We start from the raw sequence: 21,923 nt of genomic DNA, 5'->3' as shown, positions 1-21,923 counted from the left end.
AAAATATCTTTTATGAAAGTATTCGATTTTTTTAATTTCAAAGGCACTTGTTAAAGTGATCCACGGTTTACACATTTATGATTCTTGGCACATGTATAATTTACGAGCTTCAAAATACAATTTGTGGACTGCTGTATGTTTATAATGTTGCATATGACATGGAATATTTTATGATTTCAGGTAATATAACGTTATGAATACAACTGCCCTGTCCACAGAGACGGCTAACATCAGCAGTACGGGTTCTGGAGATGGGGGACCCATTCACGCCGTTGTGGGCATGCTGTCTTTCTTCAGCGTCATCGGAACTACTGGGAATGCTCTTGTTCTGTATGTATACACGAGGAAACGCAATAAACTGGCGGCGACCGTGTTCATTATATCACTGGCCACCACAGATTTGACGACCAGTATTGTGGTCATGCCGTATACCATTGTGATAGAATACCTGAACTACTATGTCAAGTACGACATATTCTGTAAAATGTATATGTTTTTCATAACATCGAACGTTCCTTTTGCTGCATTTATCATGGTGGGCATTGCCTTTGATAGATATTTCTGCATTGTTCATCCGTTCAAACACCTAATGAACGCGCAAAGAGCGAAGATCATCACAGCATCCATGGCTCTTTTGGCGTTCACGCTGGGCATAATCACGGCATTGAACTACAGTGTATACGAGGGTTGTGGAGGTGTGAACGATACGTGTGTTGTGAAATTCACGGGGGTTTGCAAAACCTCAGAAATCTTACTTCCACATACGTTTACACTGTACTATCAGAGACTGTACACAGCGCTGTTTTTCTTGGCTCTCCTTGTAGTCATGGTGTTGTACGCTCTGATTTACCGCTCTGTTTTAATCCGGCGGGCCAAAAGAAGACGCCAGAGACGCTCAATGTGTTCATACACCACTTCAAAAGAATCCTGGTTTCAGGAATACAGATTTTCGATGGTGTCCAGTTTAAGGAAAAATTCAGAGGAGAAAAATGAGAAAAGTAATAGTGCAGTCGAGTCCGAACTTTTGCGACAATTAGCCATCCGGGAACGCGGGCTTGTCGCCAACATTAAAACAGCTTTGATGTTATTTGTTGTTACAGCTGTTTTCATATTAGTTTTTCTACCTGCTTGGTTAATGGCACACCAAATAATTGACTACAATCGGGTCATATTTTACATGTATTTCGCCTATAATGTTGCTAACCCTATTATATATGCGTTTATGAACAAAGCATTCAGACGCCAGTTAAAAATCGTGTTCAAATGTTGAATTCCATACCGCACTATAACATACATGTATTTATGCCTTCCTCTTTCATCATGAAACAAAACAGAAATTTATCCAGCATCTAGTTATTTACCCAAATCATAAATGGTAATTGAAAACAGAACGCCAAATTATATTGCGAAAAATTTTCCATACCGCACTATAACATACATGTATATATATATATTGCCAAACAAAATCGGAATTAGAGCGGGTTCGTGTATCATACGAACGTTTTGTTAATATATGTGTTTATCATAAGATAACGTTTATTCTTTGGTTTCTATCATTATGAATAAATATGATTTGTCTTATGGCGTTGTCTGTTGACCATTGCTTGTCATATCAAAATATACGCATGTTATAAATGATTGGTAAGAATCATATTCAAATTCAAATTGTTAACATCTTTGGGTGTTACAGTGTTGTAATTTTGATGAAATGAACTCAACATCTGATTCTAGGGCGTTTCATAAAAAATGTTGACTTTAGATCAGAGAAATTGTGAAAACGCCTCTTCTTGTCATTAATGTGAGCACAGACTCGGTGTTGTGTAGACTTGTAATCGATCAACACTTCTACATACTTGCATGCGTTCAAAAAAAGGTTGCAGCTATCCCCAAAAGAATGTATCATCACTCCGCCAATGGCCTCAGACGACTCAGGAAGTAACAGCAATGGATCGCCGCCGATTCTCTTAGATTCACGTAGACCAAATACTCAAATTTTGATATGAAGACAGATTAATTAAACGAATTCTGTTATCAAAGAAAAAGTCTGCAATTTAAAGCTGATAAAATAAATTAATAAAACAATTCTTATCTATCTTATATAAATCTGAGAAAGAGTAAGAGAGAAAGAGAGAGAGAGAGAGAGAATGCTTTACATACACGTCAGACAAAAGGTTAATAGGGTGATGACTAGCTAGCCCAAAGGATAAATGATCATGAATTTGTTATATAAAGTTTTATGAATTATTCACTCTACATTTGCATTTGCTCAGATTTTACAACAGCAGTATTTATAACGTCAGCGATAGGCAGCTGGTTTCGTGATATACCTCTACCTTAATTAAAACGACTTCTGAAGCCGAAAAGTTCTGGGAAAAAGACTGGTCGATTTTTTTCCTTTATTTTCAAAATAAAACAGTTTAAGATCCCTTTGGCGTTGTTTTCGGTATGTAGAGTGAGATTTATTGATGCACAGTACTAACCATATACGTTAGAGGCGTTCGCTTTAATGTCTAACATAGTCTCGCAATATATCTGTTTACCGTTATGTGATTACTGCAAGTTAGAAGCGCGAGGAGTGGGATTCTTTTTCTTGTCCTAAGTATTGCCTATCAATATTATGTTGACATATACCGGTATATGATTTATGTTTCCATGTTTCATTATATAACGCGTCTTCTATCTGCACAACCAGCTATATAAACTGGTTCCCTAACCCTGCTCACCGCCATTTGCAAGACAGAAGAGATCATTTCTTATTTGCCATTTACAAAACAGAGCGCTTATCATTACTTCTGACCCAATCGACGTCTCGTATAAACCAAATGATGAATTGTGCGGCTTTCTTAGAATAAGCAAAGAAAGTCTACAGTTGAAAAAAAAATTAATCTGAACCATTTTAAAGTTAGATATAATTTCTTTTACGAGACAACAAACTAAAAAAATCTTCGAAAGTCTTATTGCAATCCTGAGTGCTTCAACCCACTCACTCGTTACTTCAGTAACCTTAACTCAATAAGACAATATCCCCTGTCGGCCATAGAACGCTATCCCTCGCTTATCAAACATCATATCTTTAGATAATCAATCAGGAACTGTAATGTATGCTCATCTCAAGCAAAGCTTGGGGATGTAGATTTTCCCAAAACTACGTAACTGTAAAGAATTTTTTTTACGTGTTTACTAACAAGATAGCAATATAAGAATTTCCTAATCATATTTGCGTGCATTCTACCCAAAATTAGTTACCATCATTTGTTGCAACAATGAAAACACCAAGTAAAAGGTCGGTTTACTTTATTTTTACAGCTGTTGCATTGTTACCGAGTGTGAGGATCAATAACCTTGCGAAATCTCGTCTCATCACTGAAAACTGAAAATGAAGGAAAAAAAGAATCTGACCCGCTTGTAGTATTTTTTTTTTTTTATTTTTTTTTGCCATTTGGGTTTGGCAGATTATTTATCAAGCAATAAAATCAGATGGCAATTACTTGATTTTTTTAAAAATTTTTACTGAAGAGCAACACATTGACTATAATAAAGGGTAAAATTTTATTAGAATTTCCCAGAGACTTTCCCTTCACATATAAGTTGTAACAACTGACAATGAATCAGCAATGTTCAGGCATTTGTCGAACGAAATTCTTACAAAAATGAAATCCCTCAGTAATTTCACTACTTTGGTTTTTATCTGACTTGGTAATCGCAGAATGCGAATTTGTAATACTATTATGATAAATTCAAAGGCTGAAAAAATCTGATTCCACAATTTTTCTAGACTGTGATTTATCTGGAGAGTCGTTGATGGCAAAACATGTGCATAAAAAATTAAATACCATAAAAAATTGTGTAGATTAACATTGGGAATGGCGTAAAGAAACTTAAAGTATGGAGCAAGAAAGAAGAATTATTCTCACACTCACACTTAATAATCGTCATTCTTAATGAACAGGACACGAATCAGTCCACTGCATGTCAATTCCATTGACATTGTGATTCTCTCTATTACATATTACCGCGTTCTTTACAGCAATGGGTCGACAGTAATTGATTTGGCAAGGTTGAGACAAAACATCTCATGGCAGGTAACCGATTTCTTTGATGTACAAGAACTTTTCCACCTTCGATCAATAGATGAGGTATAGGAATTGTCCATTAATTTTGGATCAATCATACATTAATTACATCTGCTGGACGTCACCTGAGAAAGGGAGTAATCTAATTGGAAAATTGGAAGCATTGATAAACGCATCTGACGTACAGTTATGTTTTTATAATGGGATTAACATGATCTATTATTATTCAATTTCATTAATTGAAAGCACTGACAAAAGTTCAGAAAACGGACCAAGTTTTGTAGGAATAAATAACAACTACTGTACACGTGTTTACTAATTGATTGCCTTTAGAATTACATCATTGCCATTTGTTATTCATACAGATAACATCTATTTTTTGTTTTTAATTAACTGAAATTTCCACCATCCCCATAACTTGAACCATTTATTTAAAAGTCTCCCGCTCCAACCAAGGGCCTTCTACTGGTAGTGCTGGTATAAAACTATTAGTGTTGTCAGTTTCTAACGGAAGACCATTCTATTACTCTACTGTTTCTTTAAATTAGGGTCTTCCGTTTCCAATGGAAACGAATTGTTTCAGTGATTAAAACATAGAAAACAAATTTAAATGTAAACATCAACAAAAATTGTCAGAGGTATGAGAAACGTTGGTACAAAAGCGTGTATGAAAATGATGATATATAAGACGTAAATGTATGGTAATTTGATACAGGAGAGCGGATCAGAAGAAGAATATTAACAAGAAACTACAAGTAAAAATTGAAATATACGCATAATAAATAAATAGATAAATTGCCTTTGACGACAAGCCGTGTGGCAACGCACTTTGAATTTTTTTTTTAAAAGTGCGTTCAATTTGTGTTCAATTTGGGAACAATTGCAAGTTAACCCACTTTGAAAACTTTTTTCTAAGTGCGTTTTGAAGAACATCAACATTTTTAGTATCAAGACACTTTCCTTTTTGAAAAAAATATGTATAAGTCACAAATTCTGGAATTGATTTTCTAATTTGTTGACAGTATGATGATTTGTTAACACTAGTAAATTCAATTTACCGTCTTTGAGAACGGGGATGAAGATGGGGGGGGGGGGGGGTTGTTGGGGGTGGGGGGGGGGGGTTAACGAAGGATACAGACCAATTGTTAGTACATCATTTAATTGTTACATGAAGAAGAAGCAATAAATACACAATTTTTCAATGGGTGGCACTGTAGCTCCCAGGTCGTCCATCCAAACTATTTTAGACCGGGTGCTACGGACCTGCAGCTATTTATGAAGGTATATCAACATTTTTTATATCAAACACTTTACGCACTTTGAAAAAAAAATCATAAATCACAAATTCTGGAACTGAATTTCTAATTTGTTGATAGTATGATGATTTGTTAACACTAGTGAATCCAATTTACCGTCTTTGAGAACGGGGGGGGGGGGGGGGGGTGAACCAAAGATACAGGTCAGTTACTAGTACGTCATTGAATTGATTGCAAGAAGAAGGTCCCCTACCCTTCATTTTTCCTTCCAAAACAAACGATATTCAGCAACTTTGAAATTGCATAACACGAGACTTTCGATAGTCGCTAATATATCTCTGGTTGTAGATAATGGCATATAAAGAATGGATCGTATAAAAATGTTAACTGAATATAAAATTTAAAAATAATCAAGTAAAAAGCAACCATAATTCATACTGCCCGGAAAACGACTGTGAAACTTTTTTTCAATAAAACTATACATTATAAGAACTAGAACCAAAGAGTTTACAGAGTATGGCCTAAAATCAAGAAGTGGAACGAAAATCTATAGTAATAGTTTTTTTTGTAAAGACAAAAACCAATACTGGTCCTAAAGGTCAATTCAATTGTTATTCGCAATAGATCCTTTAATGCACTTTGAAAAAAAAAATTCAAAATGCGTTGATGTTCCCAAAACACACTTGAAAAAAAATGTGCAAAGTGCGTATTTTTTGTCAAAGTGCGTTGCCACACACGGTGATATTGTGAACTTTCTCTTGTTGAACTTTTTGTCTACAAGAAAATAAACTCGTTATATTTGGTACTCGCGTTTATCCGCGAATAACCCTTTGTTATGAGACCATAATATATTTGCTTTTTCGTGATTTATATTAATTACAATCAAGGCATGTCGAAATATTTCACGTTTTTTCTACGTGATCGATGCTTCTCTTTCACGTCGATCCAAACTTCCAAGTTTGTTGACATTTGTTTTGACTGTGTTATCTTTCAAAGAATCAGAACAGTGAAAGGTGCATTGTAAAATCAAAACCAAGATAGGAATGACGCTAGCATAATTGTGTAATATTTTATTGGGCCAAGGATTAAAACGAACAAATCATTTTCTTTCTCTTAGCAATTCTTGTTTTGTATGTAGTTTTCATGGTTTACCAGATCTGTCGATTAATTTTTTTATCTCATCAAATTAACCGTAATTACAAGATCTGCATTGACTGAATAGAAAACGTACGCTTGTAGGAAACAGACAATCATCTGATAAAATCCATTGTCGATTTATTTGCCGTTTTGGGTGGGCCGCCATATGAACTATGCATGTCGATATCATCAGTGACTTTGTGCTGCTTCTTTTGATCAGGTTTATCGATGTTTCTTTCAATGTCAGCTTGGTTTCACCATCAAGGTAAAATTATCGGTGACACTTCAAGATGTTTGTTTTATTGAAGAATTTCTCTTTTTTTTTTTTTTTAGAGATATGCCAAACAGCGATCAAAAGTTATACTTTTCCGATTTGGCAAAGCGAGGCAACTCTAAACAAACACTAAAACAGAAGTATTAAACCCAAGATAAGTAATTATTGAAGACGAAATCTTTTGTAGGAGGACAAAGAGTGTTAGTTATAAGAGATATATATTGTATTTATATTATGAAGCATTATTCTACATGTGATCTCTGACCATTTTTTTTTTCAGTCCACAATTAACCACTAAAGGCAAATTAACATGATAATGATTCCTACTTTTGACAAAGTTCAGGCTCTAAGCCAAAACTTTCTTTGAGACGTAAGTTTATTTTTTCATGTATTTCTGTTAGACTTCTTACTCTGACCACATCATGTCACCCTGAACATACACATTTTTCTAGTATTCTTCCACACTTGCAGATATCATCTAATTGGGGAAAGTTCCCACTTAAACTAATCCTATTTAAAATCCCATGGGAGAAGAAAACACGAGGTTAAAGGATAACGGCTTTAATTGGAATTATCTGCCCTCAGTGGAGTTAATAGGATTACTGTCCTCCATTAAGCAATCTTAGGATTTGAATTCCTGTGAACCTCTACTTTGAGAACTTTTATCCCAATGGATGAATAAACTATATAATGTTATCTTGTCTGGTTATCCCATTGTGTGGGACTAAGAGAATACTTATGATTCGTCTGAGTATGTCGAACGATAACAATTTATACGTAAATTGAATTAAAGTGATCTCTGCTACGATGCAAATTCACCCATCATTTACTTCTAGGGTTCCTTTAATAATTTCATTCAAAATGAATGGACTTATGGTTATTTATAAAGTATCTTTTCACCGAGATTCCCCAAGATTTGTTGTCCGTATTATTAAATCTCACTTTTGTTAAGTTTTCTTGAATTTTATAATACGATACGTTGAACATTGAAATTGTCTTTCTCTAGACTCTTTTGAAAACAACACTGAAAGAAAACCCGTTGTTTAATTCATATCTGATCCCCACTTCACGTGAAACTATGATACTATATATAGTTTCACAGTCGATTAACTAGGTTTACCAGGTGTAAACGACAGTTTACGGACCGTAAACTCTAGTTAACGATGTTAATCTATATTTCACATCTGTAAACCATAGTTGACGCAATGATCCATATTTAGAAGTATAAACTATAATTAACACTGAAAACAATGACTTGCGATTGCAAAACATATTTTATCTGAAAAATACGGTTTCACGATTTGAAACCTAATTTGAAGGCTATCAATGTGATACATGTAAATATATTTTCACGAGTTTTGATATTATGATAAACACTTCTATACTGTAGTTAACGAATGTAAATTTTCGTTTGCAGATGTGAATCTATTTTTATCAACATGATAAAAAACAGCAGCTGAATACCAACTGGCGTTTTTTGGTCATGGCTTATTTAGCAAAATTGAACATGCATTTTAATACAACCGACTTGCCACCCAATTGGTGAACAGGAATATGGCTGTACAATAAATCAATCAATCAATCATCACATCAACAATCAATAAATGTAAGTCAATCATATCAGCAATGGATTGTTGAATCAATCCATAATCAATTAATCAAATTGTTTGATCGATCAATATAAATTAATAACATTAGCAAAAGAATTATTCAATCAATCCATGATCAATCAATAATTAATGTAACTCATCATTTTCAATTAATGAATTGAGAAGATAAATAATCAATGGATCAAATAGTAGATCAATAGCTTTTTGCTTAAAGCAGGTTGATGGCTACGTTAGGTAGATTCTGAGAGCAGTAGACCACCTACTCACAAGCTTTGAGCAGGCCCTGAGAACAGTTGCCTACATCAAAGACCTGAGACACTCTGCCATGTTGCAAATTTCTGCAGTACAAACAGCTCATCTAAGGTGTTTGTCCGTCAGACGATTTGCAACCCAAAACCCTTTGAAGGGACGAGCATAGGGATGAGGGCAAGTTTAATGGTAAGCCATGACCAGTGATTGGGTAAGGGGGGATACAGGGGCACCTGGGAGCATAAGCCAGGAATGTGTTTATACTAAATCAGAAAACCAATGAACGTAATGTCAACCTGCAATGCATGTAAAAAAAAAACCCAGAAATTTCGTCAGATGATCCAGCATTATGGAATAATTTGATGAAAAAGGATGCCAAGCCTGATTGAATTGCAAAAATCAAAAACCCGATGGTTTAGCTGAAGCTAACCCGATCCTCGTTAGGATCACGACTGATGTTGCGGTTGCTGTTGCTTGCAATTGTATAAATGAATTTATTCTCATTACAGGCAGATAAACTTAAGATTTAACATTTGCAAACTTGTGAGATTACTAACTCTTACCCCGGACTAATGATGTGGCCCCAATAAGGGTTCAAAGTTCAAAGCAAAAATATATTAAAGGAAAAATGCTTTTAAAAAATTCCTGAAGAGAACCAATGCTATCATAATGTCTGGTGATTTTACTTTTTATGCATCCTCATATCTTTATATCCTCATATCAAGTCACAGTGACCTCCGTTTACCTTTTATATACATTGTATATTATTTACATTATACGAAGTTCATTTCCAATTTTGTTACCATTTATACACAACTAGATTGGTCAGTTGGTACATCTTTTATCTTAGGGTATGATGTCCGAAAAGTGAGTTTCTATTTATATATTATTTTTATTCATTGTCAAATTTTGGAATGTATGAGATTATTAAAAGAACTTTATTTATAAGAATTTATAAAGAAATAAAATAGCTGTTGTTCAGATGAGCGTTGTATCTTATTGGCCTCTTATTTATTTGATGTTAAAGCATTGTTTTGCATTCAATGTTAGATATTCTAACTCTTTACAAAAACATTTCACTAATCTATTTTGTCGTCAAGTGGAATTCTCAAGCTAAGAAAATTGGTTTTTATCATAATGCCTTGTTTACAATGTACATTTTGCATATTTATAGTTCTGATGATGATTTGATCAATCTAGACCAAAGACACCCATCGGGGTTCTAAGTGGATTTGGCACAGAAACAGGAATAATTCTAGATGTAAAAGACAATACCCTCAGGGTATGTGTACAAGACTACCAATATACGACAAACACTGCAGTACATGCGAGTCAAAAGACCAATCTATTTGCAAAATGGGCATTTATAAAGTAGGTATTACCTACTGGTGATAAAAGAGTCTGCTCTTCGCAGCGTTATTGAAACGTCTATTGACGGATTAAGATTGTTTCAGTAATTGGCCTTACAAATCCCCACAAGAATACTCCGTTTATATGGAGACGTTGGAGTAAAATAACCCTATGGTTCGAATGGCATAAAAACAAGTTCCTATCACACAAAAAAATGCCGGAGACATTCCTAAGGGGTTAACTGTATGAGAACCATGTTTTTCCAAAACGTCCATAAATAAATTGCAAAACCATGTCCGTTTTATCAAGAGAATTTGATTTATCTAAGTCTGATCTTCAGATGTAGACCCCCGTTATAACCTTGGCATCGACAGGATAGAGTACAGAGAACACTGAGAATACACAGAGAACACAACCACATCTTGAATTTGTTTTACTTATCATTTTAACTTATCAGGAAGACCTTGGTTAGCAGTTGTCCATCTGACGTATCAACAATAAAAGTAACTAAGTCTGAAGATATAAAGATGCATGCATACTGAATTTATAAAATGTGATCGTGATGAAGCACTATTTAAAATCGATCTCGGAAAGAACTGGAATGGTTTTCCAGTGTGTTTTGTATTATGCAAATAACAATACTTGCAAATAATACCTTGACACTGCATTGTCAAATCGTTAACTGTGTCCAAATAATCTTCAAACACTTATATTTTGGTGTAATTGTAGTGGATACATTATTGTTACACTATAAGTACAATCATACTTAATCTTTTCAATAAATCAATAATATTTGAAATAAGCAGTGTAACATAAAGTTTATCTTTCTATAAATGACAAAAAGTACTAGTGCTTAGTATCAAGTGCTTATTTCAAGACATAAGGCCCCGGTATTCAAGGTTAAACCATTCTCCGTTGATGTGTCGTCTTGCTACTGATGTTCAGAGATGCAATGAAGTTACCTTAATAATATTTAACAATGCAAAACAAGACATGTTTGCATGCATTGAAAATTCTAGTAAATGTTCATTTTATCGATACCTATTTCACAACATTGCTTACAATAGTCGTACCTACTAAGCTTAAAAATGTATTTATAAAATTTAGTCTTCTATTACCCTTGCTGTTGAAACTGGTCGATTCAATAGGACCACCAGGTATCATGCATAAATCGTAATATTAATTTCGTGGAAGATGAATTTCGTTTTATATTGATACATGTACGTCCTTTTTATGATATTTTCCGTAAAAAAAATACATTAAACCTACCTTTTGAGGGAGACCTTCAATGGTCAAACTTGTACAACTTTTAAGCTAAAAAGAATGAAATAACAATCTTGGAAAGTATATTGGTAATAGTTTAAATTACTAAATGATTTATAACCTCAGTTCAAGTATTTTGTCTAATCTCCTGTTCTCTTGCTTATATGTATAAAATATGTATTGTATCTACATGAAAATAGGTGGGCTGTAAAGACTAAAGTGAACAAAGAATGAAGTATTGAATCGTCTTTAAAAGAGTCGAAAACGGATTTTAAAAATACATACAGCCTTTAGACATCTCTTACACCTCGAACAATGGATTTTTACTGATACCAATTGACTTGGTACACAACAAGTCCAAGTTTCAGCCCAGTGGCCATGCTACTGTAACTCTAAAGAACAACCTCAAGTACATAGAAATCATAGAATGGAATATCCAAGGAGGCTTTGAAAATTAATGGAAAGAATCAAATTTAAAAACTTTTTGTGTATGTACGACGTTATTAGTCTCTCAAAATGTTGGATAGACAAGGAATTTACAATGGATGATCCAGATTTTAAAGCATATATCTTCCTTAGGAAATCCAAATCAACTCAAGGAGGAGGCTCAATTATTTTAATTAAAGGTGAATATACCTCTTACCTATCTGTTGTTGAATCCTTATATGATACCATCATATTTGGGGATTTTAAAAGTGGAACAAACATATTAATATTTTGTGAATGAACTGTACATACAATGTAATTCTGTTTCTGTGTTGTCGTATTTAAACGACGATCAGCTGATCGAGCGGATCAACCCAGATGTAGGTCACAACGAGTATGGAACACGGCTACTGTCATCTAACAACACCCTTCAACAGCATCTGACATGTATGATACCATTAGTATATGGTAAGTAGTTTTACAATCATGTTTTCTGACCATGCTCCACAACATATTGGACCTCATTGCTTTTTGGATGGTTACAATTTTGTAAACAATGATTTTTCAAGATCCCGTGATGTTTTTATATAAATGGGATCCTAGCTGTTAAGAAATGTGTAAAAAAAAAAAAGCACTTTTTGCCAGAAAGTCCGTATATTTAGGGCGTATTACGTCACAAGACGAACTTGACGAGGACTTTTAAATTCGTAAGACTTCTCTTTTGGCAATCATTTTAGCTTAAATTTAAAAATCCGAAACAAACAAATAAAGTACGCAGTAAACATAGACGTACATGTATAGTATACCTACCGGTTGACGATAAACCCTGGTTTGATTGAAAACTAAAATTTTTGTATAAAAGATTAATCTTGTCGCGTTGCGCATTTAACAGTTTCAAAAGTAATTCTAATCATACGATCTTTTGAGTAAAAACGTACCTACAAAAAACATGAATCCAAAGCCAAACATATCTATAAAAATACTGAAAGTGACCAATTATCTTTGTTAAAACAAAACAACCCAAAATATTTTTTCGCCAAATTAAAAAAAAAGGTCTAAAACTAGTGCAAAAATTTCTGTAGAAAATTTTCATGAGCACATTAAATCAATTGCTACCACGCAGGATGACGGTGACACCGAAAGTGGAAATGAAGGTTTGCATATGAATTGGGTTTTTTAAGAGTTAGATAAAGCTATTAGTATTGATGAAATCAAAGAGGTTATCGGTAACCTAAAGCCTGGAAAATCCCACGGCGAAGATGGGATTTTGAATGAATATTTTATTGAATTCCTATACTATTTTTACCTGTATTACATAACCTTTTTAATTGTATTTAAAATACTAGTATTTTTTCCAGTATGTGGGTCTCCATCAATTATTGTTCAAGTGTTTAAAAATAGATGACTCTACAGGCCCTTACAACTATAGGGGCATAAGTCTTGTCAGTAATATGCGTAAAGTATTTACTTCAATATTAAATAAAAGGTTGTTGGAATGGTCAAAATACAATGAAGTTATAATGATGCAATTTGGTTTTAAACCAAGGTATGGTACACGTGATGCTATTTTTGCTCAACATTCTATTATTAGTAAAAACAAAAAAAAAATGAGATTATATTTTGCGTTTATCTATTTCAAAAAAGCGTTTGATAGACGACTTTTGTGTCTTCATTTTTCAAAGGTTGCCATTGAAGGAAAGTCATTGGAAGTTATTAAAGCGTTTTATCGTCATGTGAAATTCTGTATTGGTGTTGAAGGATTTTTAAGTGAATATTTTTTTGATAACCTAGGATTAATGCAGGGCGAAATGTTGTCACCCATTCCATTCAATTTGTATGTCAACGATTTTGAAAATAGCTTTTTAAATGCTTGTTGTTGTTTTTTTTACGAGTTATCCTCCTAAACTCTATTTATATTAGATTTTAGGAAGCTGATGACATGGTTTTATTCTCTGAATATGTTGAGGGTTTACAATGTCTTTTGAATGAATTATATAGCTCTTATAATACTTGGAAAATGCAGGTTAATGTGGAAAGTAAAAAAATGTAATTTTTAGATATAACGGTAACCTAGATATAGTATATTGCAAAATAGTGAGTGTTGGTACATTGTTTATGATGGTTTAGAATTTGTAAATCATTTATTTAAGAATACTTTTCAACTTTAACCAAAAAAAAAAGCCAAAGCTAAAAAGCAGTTATCAGATAAGCATTCAAGTTGTTTGCTCTTAAAACAAATACGGGGAATGTCATTTAAAAACTTTATTGTCGCTTTTTGGTTGTTTTATTGACGAAAGTGTTAATTATTTTTCAGATATATGGGGGAAAATACATGTTGCAATATCGAGAAACTTCATACAGACTTTTGTAAACCAATTCTCGGAGTGAAGAAAAGTACAAATACTGCTTATTTATATGCTGAATTGGGCCGCGCCTTGTACATTATAGAATGTTTAACATTATTAAGGTTTGGAAAAATGTCTTAACTAGTGACAGTTGTATAATTAGACATTTGCTAAGAAGTTATGTACAATGTATATATTAATTGTGAAGAATATGGTTGTAAAATTTAAGTTTTCGATGTAAAGAAAATCCCAATGGACCTCGATTTTGTTGATATATGGACTAACCAACAAATAAACAAAGGTATTTTACAAATTGTAAAACAAAAAATTTTGATCAGGCAAAACAAGATATTTTTGCAAATGTGGAAATTTTAAAAAAAAATCGTTATTTTTATAAATATCTAATCGATGGAATATATCCTCAATACTATTCAAGGACACCTATTCCCAGTAACTTACAGAAATATACCTTGTAACAAAACTACGACTGTCGCCTGGCCTTATAAACTGGTAGATATAATAACACAAATGTAATAGACTTTGTTCGCATTGCCGAACAAGTGTTGAAGATGAGTTTTATTTTATTAAGGTCTTCCGTTTCTGTATCGTTTACGATATTCCGGAAATTTTAGAATCGGACATGAATGGTTTTCTTTTATAGACATCAACGGAAGTGTACATGGATAGATACTCCCACGTTTTCTCTGAACACACATATTGATATTGTAGCTCAGTAAATTTGGAGCCATCAAAGTGTGAGTGAAAAGTGATTTATTTGAGTATATGTAAATATCTGACAGTCAAAATTTTGGTTAAGCCTTAGAATAACATTGAACAAACTCGTCAAGCCATGAACAATTATGGAATACTGTTATCGTCATAAATTGAACAAACTTGTCAAGCCATGAACAATTATGGAATACTGTTATCATCATAAATTGGCATTGATTTATTGAAATGTAATTTTAGGTTGAAACAATGGAATAAATGGTTACAACAGATGGTTGAATTTTCATTGCTGAGCTATACATTTCAACACTCTGTACAATATGGGAGAGGAAATTCGGAAGACGTTAAAGAAAAAACGGAGTACTGCGAAAGGAAGATTCCACAGGATATATGGACGTCTTTTGGAGAAAATTCAAGATGAAGAGGAAGCTGGTGTAGTCAGACAGATGTTAGATGACCTGGAACATTCATACAAAGACATGGAAGTTCGGCATAGTGAGTATATAGAGAACTTTGATTCAGACAATGAAGATGACAAAGCAAAAGCAAACGAAGTGAACCATGACATGAACACTTTATATAAAGAGTTATGCAAGGCAAGATCTCTTTGTCTCAAGCTAACTTCAAAGGAAAATACAATGAAAAAGAACCATATTGAGAAACAATCCCTCAAGGTGAAAAAATTAGATCCGCCCCACTTCAGTGGCAAAATTCGAGATTATCCTAGTTTTAAGTCAGATTATACAACACACATGATTCCAACTTATGGGGAGGACCCTTTTGCTCTGAAAAATTCATTATCTGGAGAGCCTTTAGAAATTGTTAAGGGAGTGGATAACAATTTTGAAGAAATGTTTAGACGCCTCGATTTGAAGTATGGAAGGCCAGAAAAATTAGCAGACACTGTTCTGACTGACATAAAGGCACTAAAAATAGTTCCGGAAGGAGACAGTAAGAAATTCATTGAAATGGTGGACACTGTGGAAGGATGTTGGCTTACTCTAAAGCGGATGGGCTTGGGAAAGGAAATGGATAATGCTACAATGATCAGCGAGATTGAAAAGTTATTACCATCTATTCAGAAGAGAGAATGGGCATTGCTGAAAATAAAACTGAAGCATACAGCTTTTTCTGATTTCTTGAGATTCCTTTTGGATGAAAAAACAGCAATTGAATACATGACTTCAGATATTAGAGATAGCGATAGTGGCAGTGTCTCTCGTAAAGGAAAAGTTCACACCATAACAAATACCGAGGAGGAAGATAATGATAAATTTGAGAATGCGATTGTTAATGTTATACAAAGTCAAATGCAGCAAAATGAACAGAGAATGCAACAAGTGATTGATGGACTAGCACAAGTAACAGATGTTCTGCTTAATGGAAAGCAAAGAGGTGTGACACATGATGTTCAAAGAAATGGAGCCCCTCTCAGGAAAAAATGTTGGTATCATGAGACTGATACTCATTCTATTGGAGACTGCGCAGGCTTTTCCGCCCTGGATGGAGAAACAAAGATGGAATTGCTAAAGAGAAATGGTGCCTGTTTTAGTTGCTTAAAAAGTGGTCATCTCTCAAAACGGTGTATTAACAGAAAACCTTGTGAAATCACTGATTTTAATCAACGAAAATGTGGCAGATTTCACCATCCATTTTTACACGGGGCAATATTGAATGCAAGTGCACATCATCATAGTGTGAACATAATTAATGAAGAGCAGGGGAAGAAGGGAGTCATCCTCATGATCAGTAAAGTAAAGAGCAACAGTATTCCATTAACTACCTTATGGGATCCAGGCGCCAATATCTCACTTTTGACTCACGAATCAGCAAAGAAACTTGGATTAAAGGGGCGTGAAGTAACATTATCAGTAACAAAGGTGGGAAATACCTCTGAGTGTATTCAAAGTAAGGAATATTTACTACCACTGACAGATACTGATGGCAAGATCTGGAAAATTAAAGTGTATGGAATGAACAAAATTACAGCAGACATTTCAAAGGTGAATGTACATGGAGTTGTGAAATTCTTTAAAGGGATTAATGAAGGAGACATTGTTAGACCAGAAGGAAAGGTGGATCTTCTCATAGGAGCCGATTGTTGCATCTTATTGCCTGAAAAAATTGATCAGATTGGAAACCTCCAATTGATGCGAAATCAATTTGGATACTGTTTAAGAGGAAGTCATGCCAATTTAAATGTGCCCCTTACGACAGAATCAAATCTTGTGTGCATTCATCATGCTTCGGGAAGGATAATCGAACCAATTCGATTAAATCAAGAAAACTTGAAGAACACTCTTAACCAATTTTTCGACATAGAGAGTCTCGGAACACATTGTATTCCAAAGTGTGGAAGTTGCAAGTGTGGGAAGTGTCCACCAGGAAATGGAAACTACACGCTGAAAGAAGAACGCGAGTTACATCTCATTAAGGATGGACTTCAGTATGATAAAACGGGTAGATATTGGACTGCTACATACCCATGGGTTAAAGATCCAAAATTTCTCCCTAACAATTTAAGCGCAGCAGTATGCCGATTAAAATCCACAGAAAAAAGATTGGAAAAGGCAGGACCAGAATACAGCAAAGCATATGGTGACCAGATTATAGATATGGTGCAGAGGAGTGTAGCAAGAAAGTTAACGGATGAAGAAATGGATACTTACAAAGGACCCATTCACTACATTCCACACCATGAAATCTTGAAACCGAATTCCAGGACTACGCCTGTACGGATTGTATTTGATTCATCATCATCATATATGGGTCATGTTTTGAATGAATATTGGGCAAAAGGCCCTAATGTTATTAATGACCTTTTGGGAGTCATCTTCAGATTTAGGCAAAGGAAAATTGCTATTGCGGGAGATATTACCAAAATGTACAACACGATCAAATTATCAGAAAAAGATCAACATACACACAGATTTGTATGGAGAAACTTGCAGATGGACAGATTGCCGGATCACTATGCGTTAACATCAGTGACATTTGGAGATAAACCAAGCGGAGCAATCTCTACTATGGCCCTGCAAATGACAGCTGAAATGTTCCAAACTGAATATCCAGAGGCAGCTGAATTAATAATTAAAAACAGTTATGTGGATGATTTACTTACTTCGGTGGATACTGTTTGTGAGGCCGAGAAAATAATTCGCAACACTGAAATGCTGTTAAGCTATGGAGGATTTCGTGTTAAGCATTGGATAATTTCTGGTGATGTAGATGAACATTTTGCAGGAATGAATGTGCTAAATGCTGAACAGGAAAACATTCTTGGAATGTGTTGGTTACCCAAAACCGATGTCTGGGTGTTCAAGGTGAAACTGAATTTTTCATCAAAAAGACGCGGCGTACATGTAGAAGATGATCTCACAGAGGGACAATTGCATCTTATTCCTGAGAATCTTACTCGGAGAATGGTCCTAAGTCAAGTTGCAGGCATATATGATCCTCTTGGGCTGGTTGCTCCATATGTATTGTCTTCAAAAATTCTCATGAGAAGTTTATATTCCAGAGAGGTTCAGGATGGATGGGATAAACCTATGAGTGAAGATATTAGGGCCAAATGGGTTCAGTTTTTTCGGGGGCTCTATGAATTACAAACTTTGACATTCAAAAGGTGTCTTATGCCAGATAATGCTGAAGGTGATCCAGTTCTTGTTATATTTTCTGATGGAAGTCAACAAGCATATGGTGCATGTGCTTATATCAGATGGCACACTAACAATAAAACATATGAATCAAGCCTAGTGATCGCAAAAAATCGAATCGCACCAGTAAAGCAATTGTCTACCCCTCGTCTTGAATTGTGTGGAGCAGTACTTGCATCTAGACTTCGTCGAAAACTCATAACAGAAATGAGTTTTAGATTTAGCAAAATTGTGCACATAATTGATTCCATGATTGTCAGAGCACAGATACAACGAGAGAGTTATGGGTTTGGGACATTTGTTGCCACACGTGTTGCTGAAATACAGAGTGTTACAGATCCAACTGAATGGTGGTGGGCGCAGGGAGATCACAATCCTGCAGACATGACTACAAGAGTTGCGCCAGCAAGTGCTCTGGGGGCTGACTCCAAGTGGCAAAAAGGTCCAGATTTCTTGAGAACTCCATTTGAACTATGGCCAATAAGTCAAGAAAACACCTTGGATAATGATCAAATACCTGACATTATTGGAGTCACAATGTCGGCCACCTCTGATAATCACACTATCCATAGCAGTACTATCATAGACATTGATCGATTTTCCAGTTTGAGGAAACTACTTCGAGTGACGGGCATTATTCTGTCCATTGTTCACTGGAGGACCTTTAGGGGTATTTGTGACAAAGTCAAGTCGGAAACATCAGTGGAAGCAGAGACGTGGTGGGTAAAGTTTGCACAAAAGGAATTACCTAAGGACTGCATGAAGAAATTTCAGAGACTCGGCCCATTTATTAATCAAGATGGGATTGTATGTGTTGGACAACGCATGGCCGAATGGATCAAACAATCATGGAATCAGAGGGAATTCTTTTTATTGCCAAGAAAGGGTCGTTTTACCCAGTTAGTTGTTCGCAGTGTTCACTGTGAAGATCATGCAGGATTAGAAGTGACCTTGGCAAAGATAAGAAGTAGATACTGGATTCCCTGTGTTCGGAAGATCATAAAACGAATTAAAGATAATTGTGTTATATGTAGAAAACGGGATAAGGTAACAATACAACAGCAGATGGGTGTCTTACCTTCTTACAGACTTCACCCATCACCACCATTTTACAACTGTGCCATTGACATATTTGGACCATTCACTATACGAGACACGGTTAAAAAACGAACACATGGAAAGGCATATGGTGTATTGTTTAATTGCCTTAACTGCAGGGGTGTTTACATTGATTTGGCTGAAGGTTACGACACAGGGAATTTCATTGTTGTCTTCAGAAGATTTGTTTCTATTCGTGGCAATCCAAAGCGAATAATTTCTGATGCAGGCACACAACTAGTAGCTGCAGGAAAGGAACTTAAGAAGTATGATGTAGAGTGGAATGTCATCAAATCAGCAGATGCTCCATGGGAGAATGGGTGTAGTGAATCGTTGATCAAGTCTGTAAAGAAATGCTTGCAAATTGCAGTTGGGGATTCAATTTTGACTTTTTCGGAATTGCAAAGTGTATTATTTGAAGTCGCAAACTTGATCAATGAGAGACCTATTGGAACCAAAGTGTGTGACCCAAATGAAGGAACATACTTATGCCCAAATGATTTATTGTTGGGTAGATCTAGTGTGCGGGTTCCTCAAATGCAAATGGATGACAGGTGCAATCCACGACTGAGATGGAAATTTATTCAGCAGGTAGTGGATACTTTTTGGAGGAGGTGGATTAGGGATTATTTTCCCACTCTTATTGTCAGGCAGAAATGGCATACTAGCAGGAGGAACTTGGAACGAGGTGACCTGGTGTTAGTTCAAGATACAAACATTATTCGCGGAAAATGGAAGCTTGCTCAAGTTACTGAGGCTAAGCCAGGAAAAGATGGAAAAGTACGAGATGTTACAGTGCAATACAAAAATATAGGCCCAGGTGCAAAATATGTCGGATGTACTGGAACTCTCGTTCGCAGATCTGTTCACAGACTTGTAGTTATACTACCGATTGAGGACTGTAATTAGTTGTGAACTTGTTAAGTAATGTCGGGGGGGAGTGTATCGTTTACGATATTCCGGAAATTTTAGAATCGGACATGAATGGTTTTCTTTTATAGACATCAACGGAAGTGTACATGGATAGATACTCCCACGTTTTCTCTGAACACACATATTGATATTGTAGCTCAGTAAATTTGGAGCCATCAAAGTGTGAGTGAAAAGTGATTTATTTGAGTATATGTAAATATCTGACAGTCAAAATTTTGGTTAAGCCTTAGAATAACATTGAACAAACTCGTCAAGCCATGAACAATTATGGAATACTGTTATCGTCATAAATTGAACAAACTTGTCAAGCCATGAACAATTATGGAATACTGTTATCATCATAAATTGGCATTGATTTATTGAAATGTAATTTTAGGTTGAAACAATGGAATAAATGGTTACAACAGATGGTTGAATTTTCATTGCTGAGCTATACAGTTTCCAACGGAAGACCTTATAGTGATTGTAAGGTTTTTAAGGTCTTCCGTTTCCAACGGAAGACCTTATAGAGATTGTAATGTTTTTTATTATTATTTTTTTCCCATTTTTTGTCCACAAGATATCTCAGAGATGGCTGGATCGATTTACTTCAAGTTTTCAGGAGTGATAGAAAATGATCGTATCTCGAGGCGTTTTTTTTCATTTTTTCAAAATCGACTTCCTGTCGTCTGTTTCCTGTCCCGCGACAAAAAGCTTGTCACATCGAGATCTCAGAAACGATAAAGATTTGAACATCCAAACTTTGAGGGATGATAGACCTATAGTTGTAGATGTGTTTAAACACTTTTGTTTTGTTCGTCGTAACTTCCGGTCGTCACCGGAAGCTCTTCAAAAATTTTTGTTTTTACGTATTTAATTTATTTTCCATAGAATAAAAATATTAGTATCCGTTTGTCCGTTTCCTGTCCCGAGACAAAAACCTTATATCGAAGAGATCTCAAAAACGGTAACGACTTCAACAACCAAACTTTGTAGGATTATAGACCTGTGTATGGATACGTGTTAACACTATTTTGTTTTGACCGGCGTAACTTCCGGTCGTCACAGGAAGTACACCAAATTCTGATTTTTAAAAAATATGTTGGTTATTTAGCATGGAAATAACATTTTAGTTACAAAAATACAGGAGGTCATCCACACATGGTAAAAAAACCAAAAAAAGTTCTACTTCCGGTGAGACATCTCAAATATCTCAGATAGCCTTCTTTTAAAAAAACAAACTACCCCCAAGATCTCAGAAACAGTGAGAGATCAAGACACAAAACTTGTATGGATAATGGACATTTGAATGAACATGTGTTGAACGGGTTCCATTTGGTCGTACGTCACTTCCGGTTTTCACTCGAAGTGTTTAAGCAATAAAAGGTTTTTTGTTTTGTTTTAACATTAGAAGTTTTTAACATTTTACTCAATGTGATGAACAATAACGAATCATAGGTAAATGTACTAAAATACGTATTTTCAATTTCTTAATCACTTCCGTTCGTTCGTTTCCGGTCCCGAGACAAAAACCTTTTCTCAACG

General features: G+C 34.9%; 3 protein-coding genes across 4 annotated transcripts in view; all 3 read left to right on the top strand.

Moving 5' to 3' along the window:
- The window catches only part of LOC105319605 (uncharacterized), a 39,395-nt gene extending 39,100 nt beyond the window's left edge, over positions 1-295 (top strand). The window contains exon 10 of the mRNA XM_066079049.1: positions 181-295. Within this exon, the coding sequence (XP_065935121.1) occupies positions 181-184 (4 nt within the window). The 3' untranslated portion in view covers positions 185-295. The remainder of the gene's footprint in view (positions 1-180) is intronic.
- On the top strand, positions 194-1,270 carry LOC105326981 (cholecystokinin receptor-like). Its single transcript, XM_066077832.1, has one exon. The coding sequence runs from the start codon at positions 194-196 to the stop codon at positions 1,268-1,270; it is 1,077 nt and encodes a 358-aa protein (XP_065933904.1).
- A 13,319-nt stretch (positions 1,271-14,589) lies between these two features.
- On the top strand, positions 14,590-20,845 carry LOC105322280 (uncharacterized). 2 transcript variants are annotated; one of them, XR_010711965.1, is made up of 3 exons: positions 14,590-14,738; positions 14,953-20,561; positions 20,776-20,845. XR_010711965.1 is itself a non-coding variant. In XM_066079048.1 (2 exons), exon 2 carries the CDS (start codon positions 15,033-15,035, stop codon positions 20,373-20,375), a length of 5,343 nt encoding a protein of 1,780 aa, XP_065935120.1. In that variant the 5' UTR covers positions 14,590-14,738; positions 14,953-15,032; the 3' UTR covers positions 20,376-20,747. The 2 variants fall into 2 exon arrangements, 1 of the variants encoding a protein (XP_065935120.1); XM_066079048.1 differs by lacking the exon at positions 20,776-20,845 and having other exon boundaries at positions 14,953-20,747.
- Positions 20,846-21,923: the final 1,078 nt, after the last annotated feature.

This window comes from Magallana gigas, chromosome 3 (genome assembly GCF_963853765.1).
Source record: "Magallana gigas chromosome 3, xbMagGiga1.1, whole genome shotgun sequence".
Lineage (NCBI taxonomy): Eukaryota > Metazoa > Mollusca > Bivalvia > Ostreida > Ostreidae > Magallana > Magallana gigas.
The sequence above is the reverse complement of the archived record's forward strand: the minus strand, read 5'-3'. Positions and strand labels throughout refer to the sequence as shown.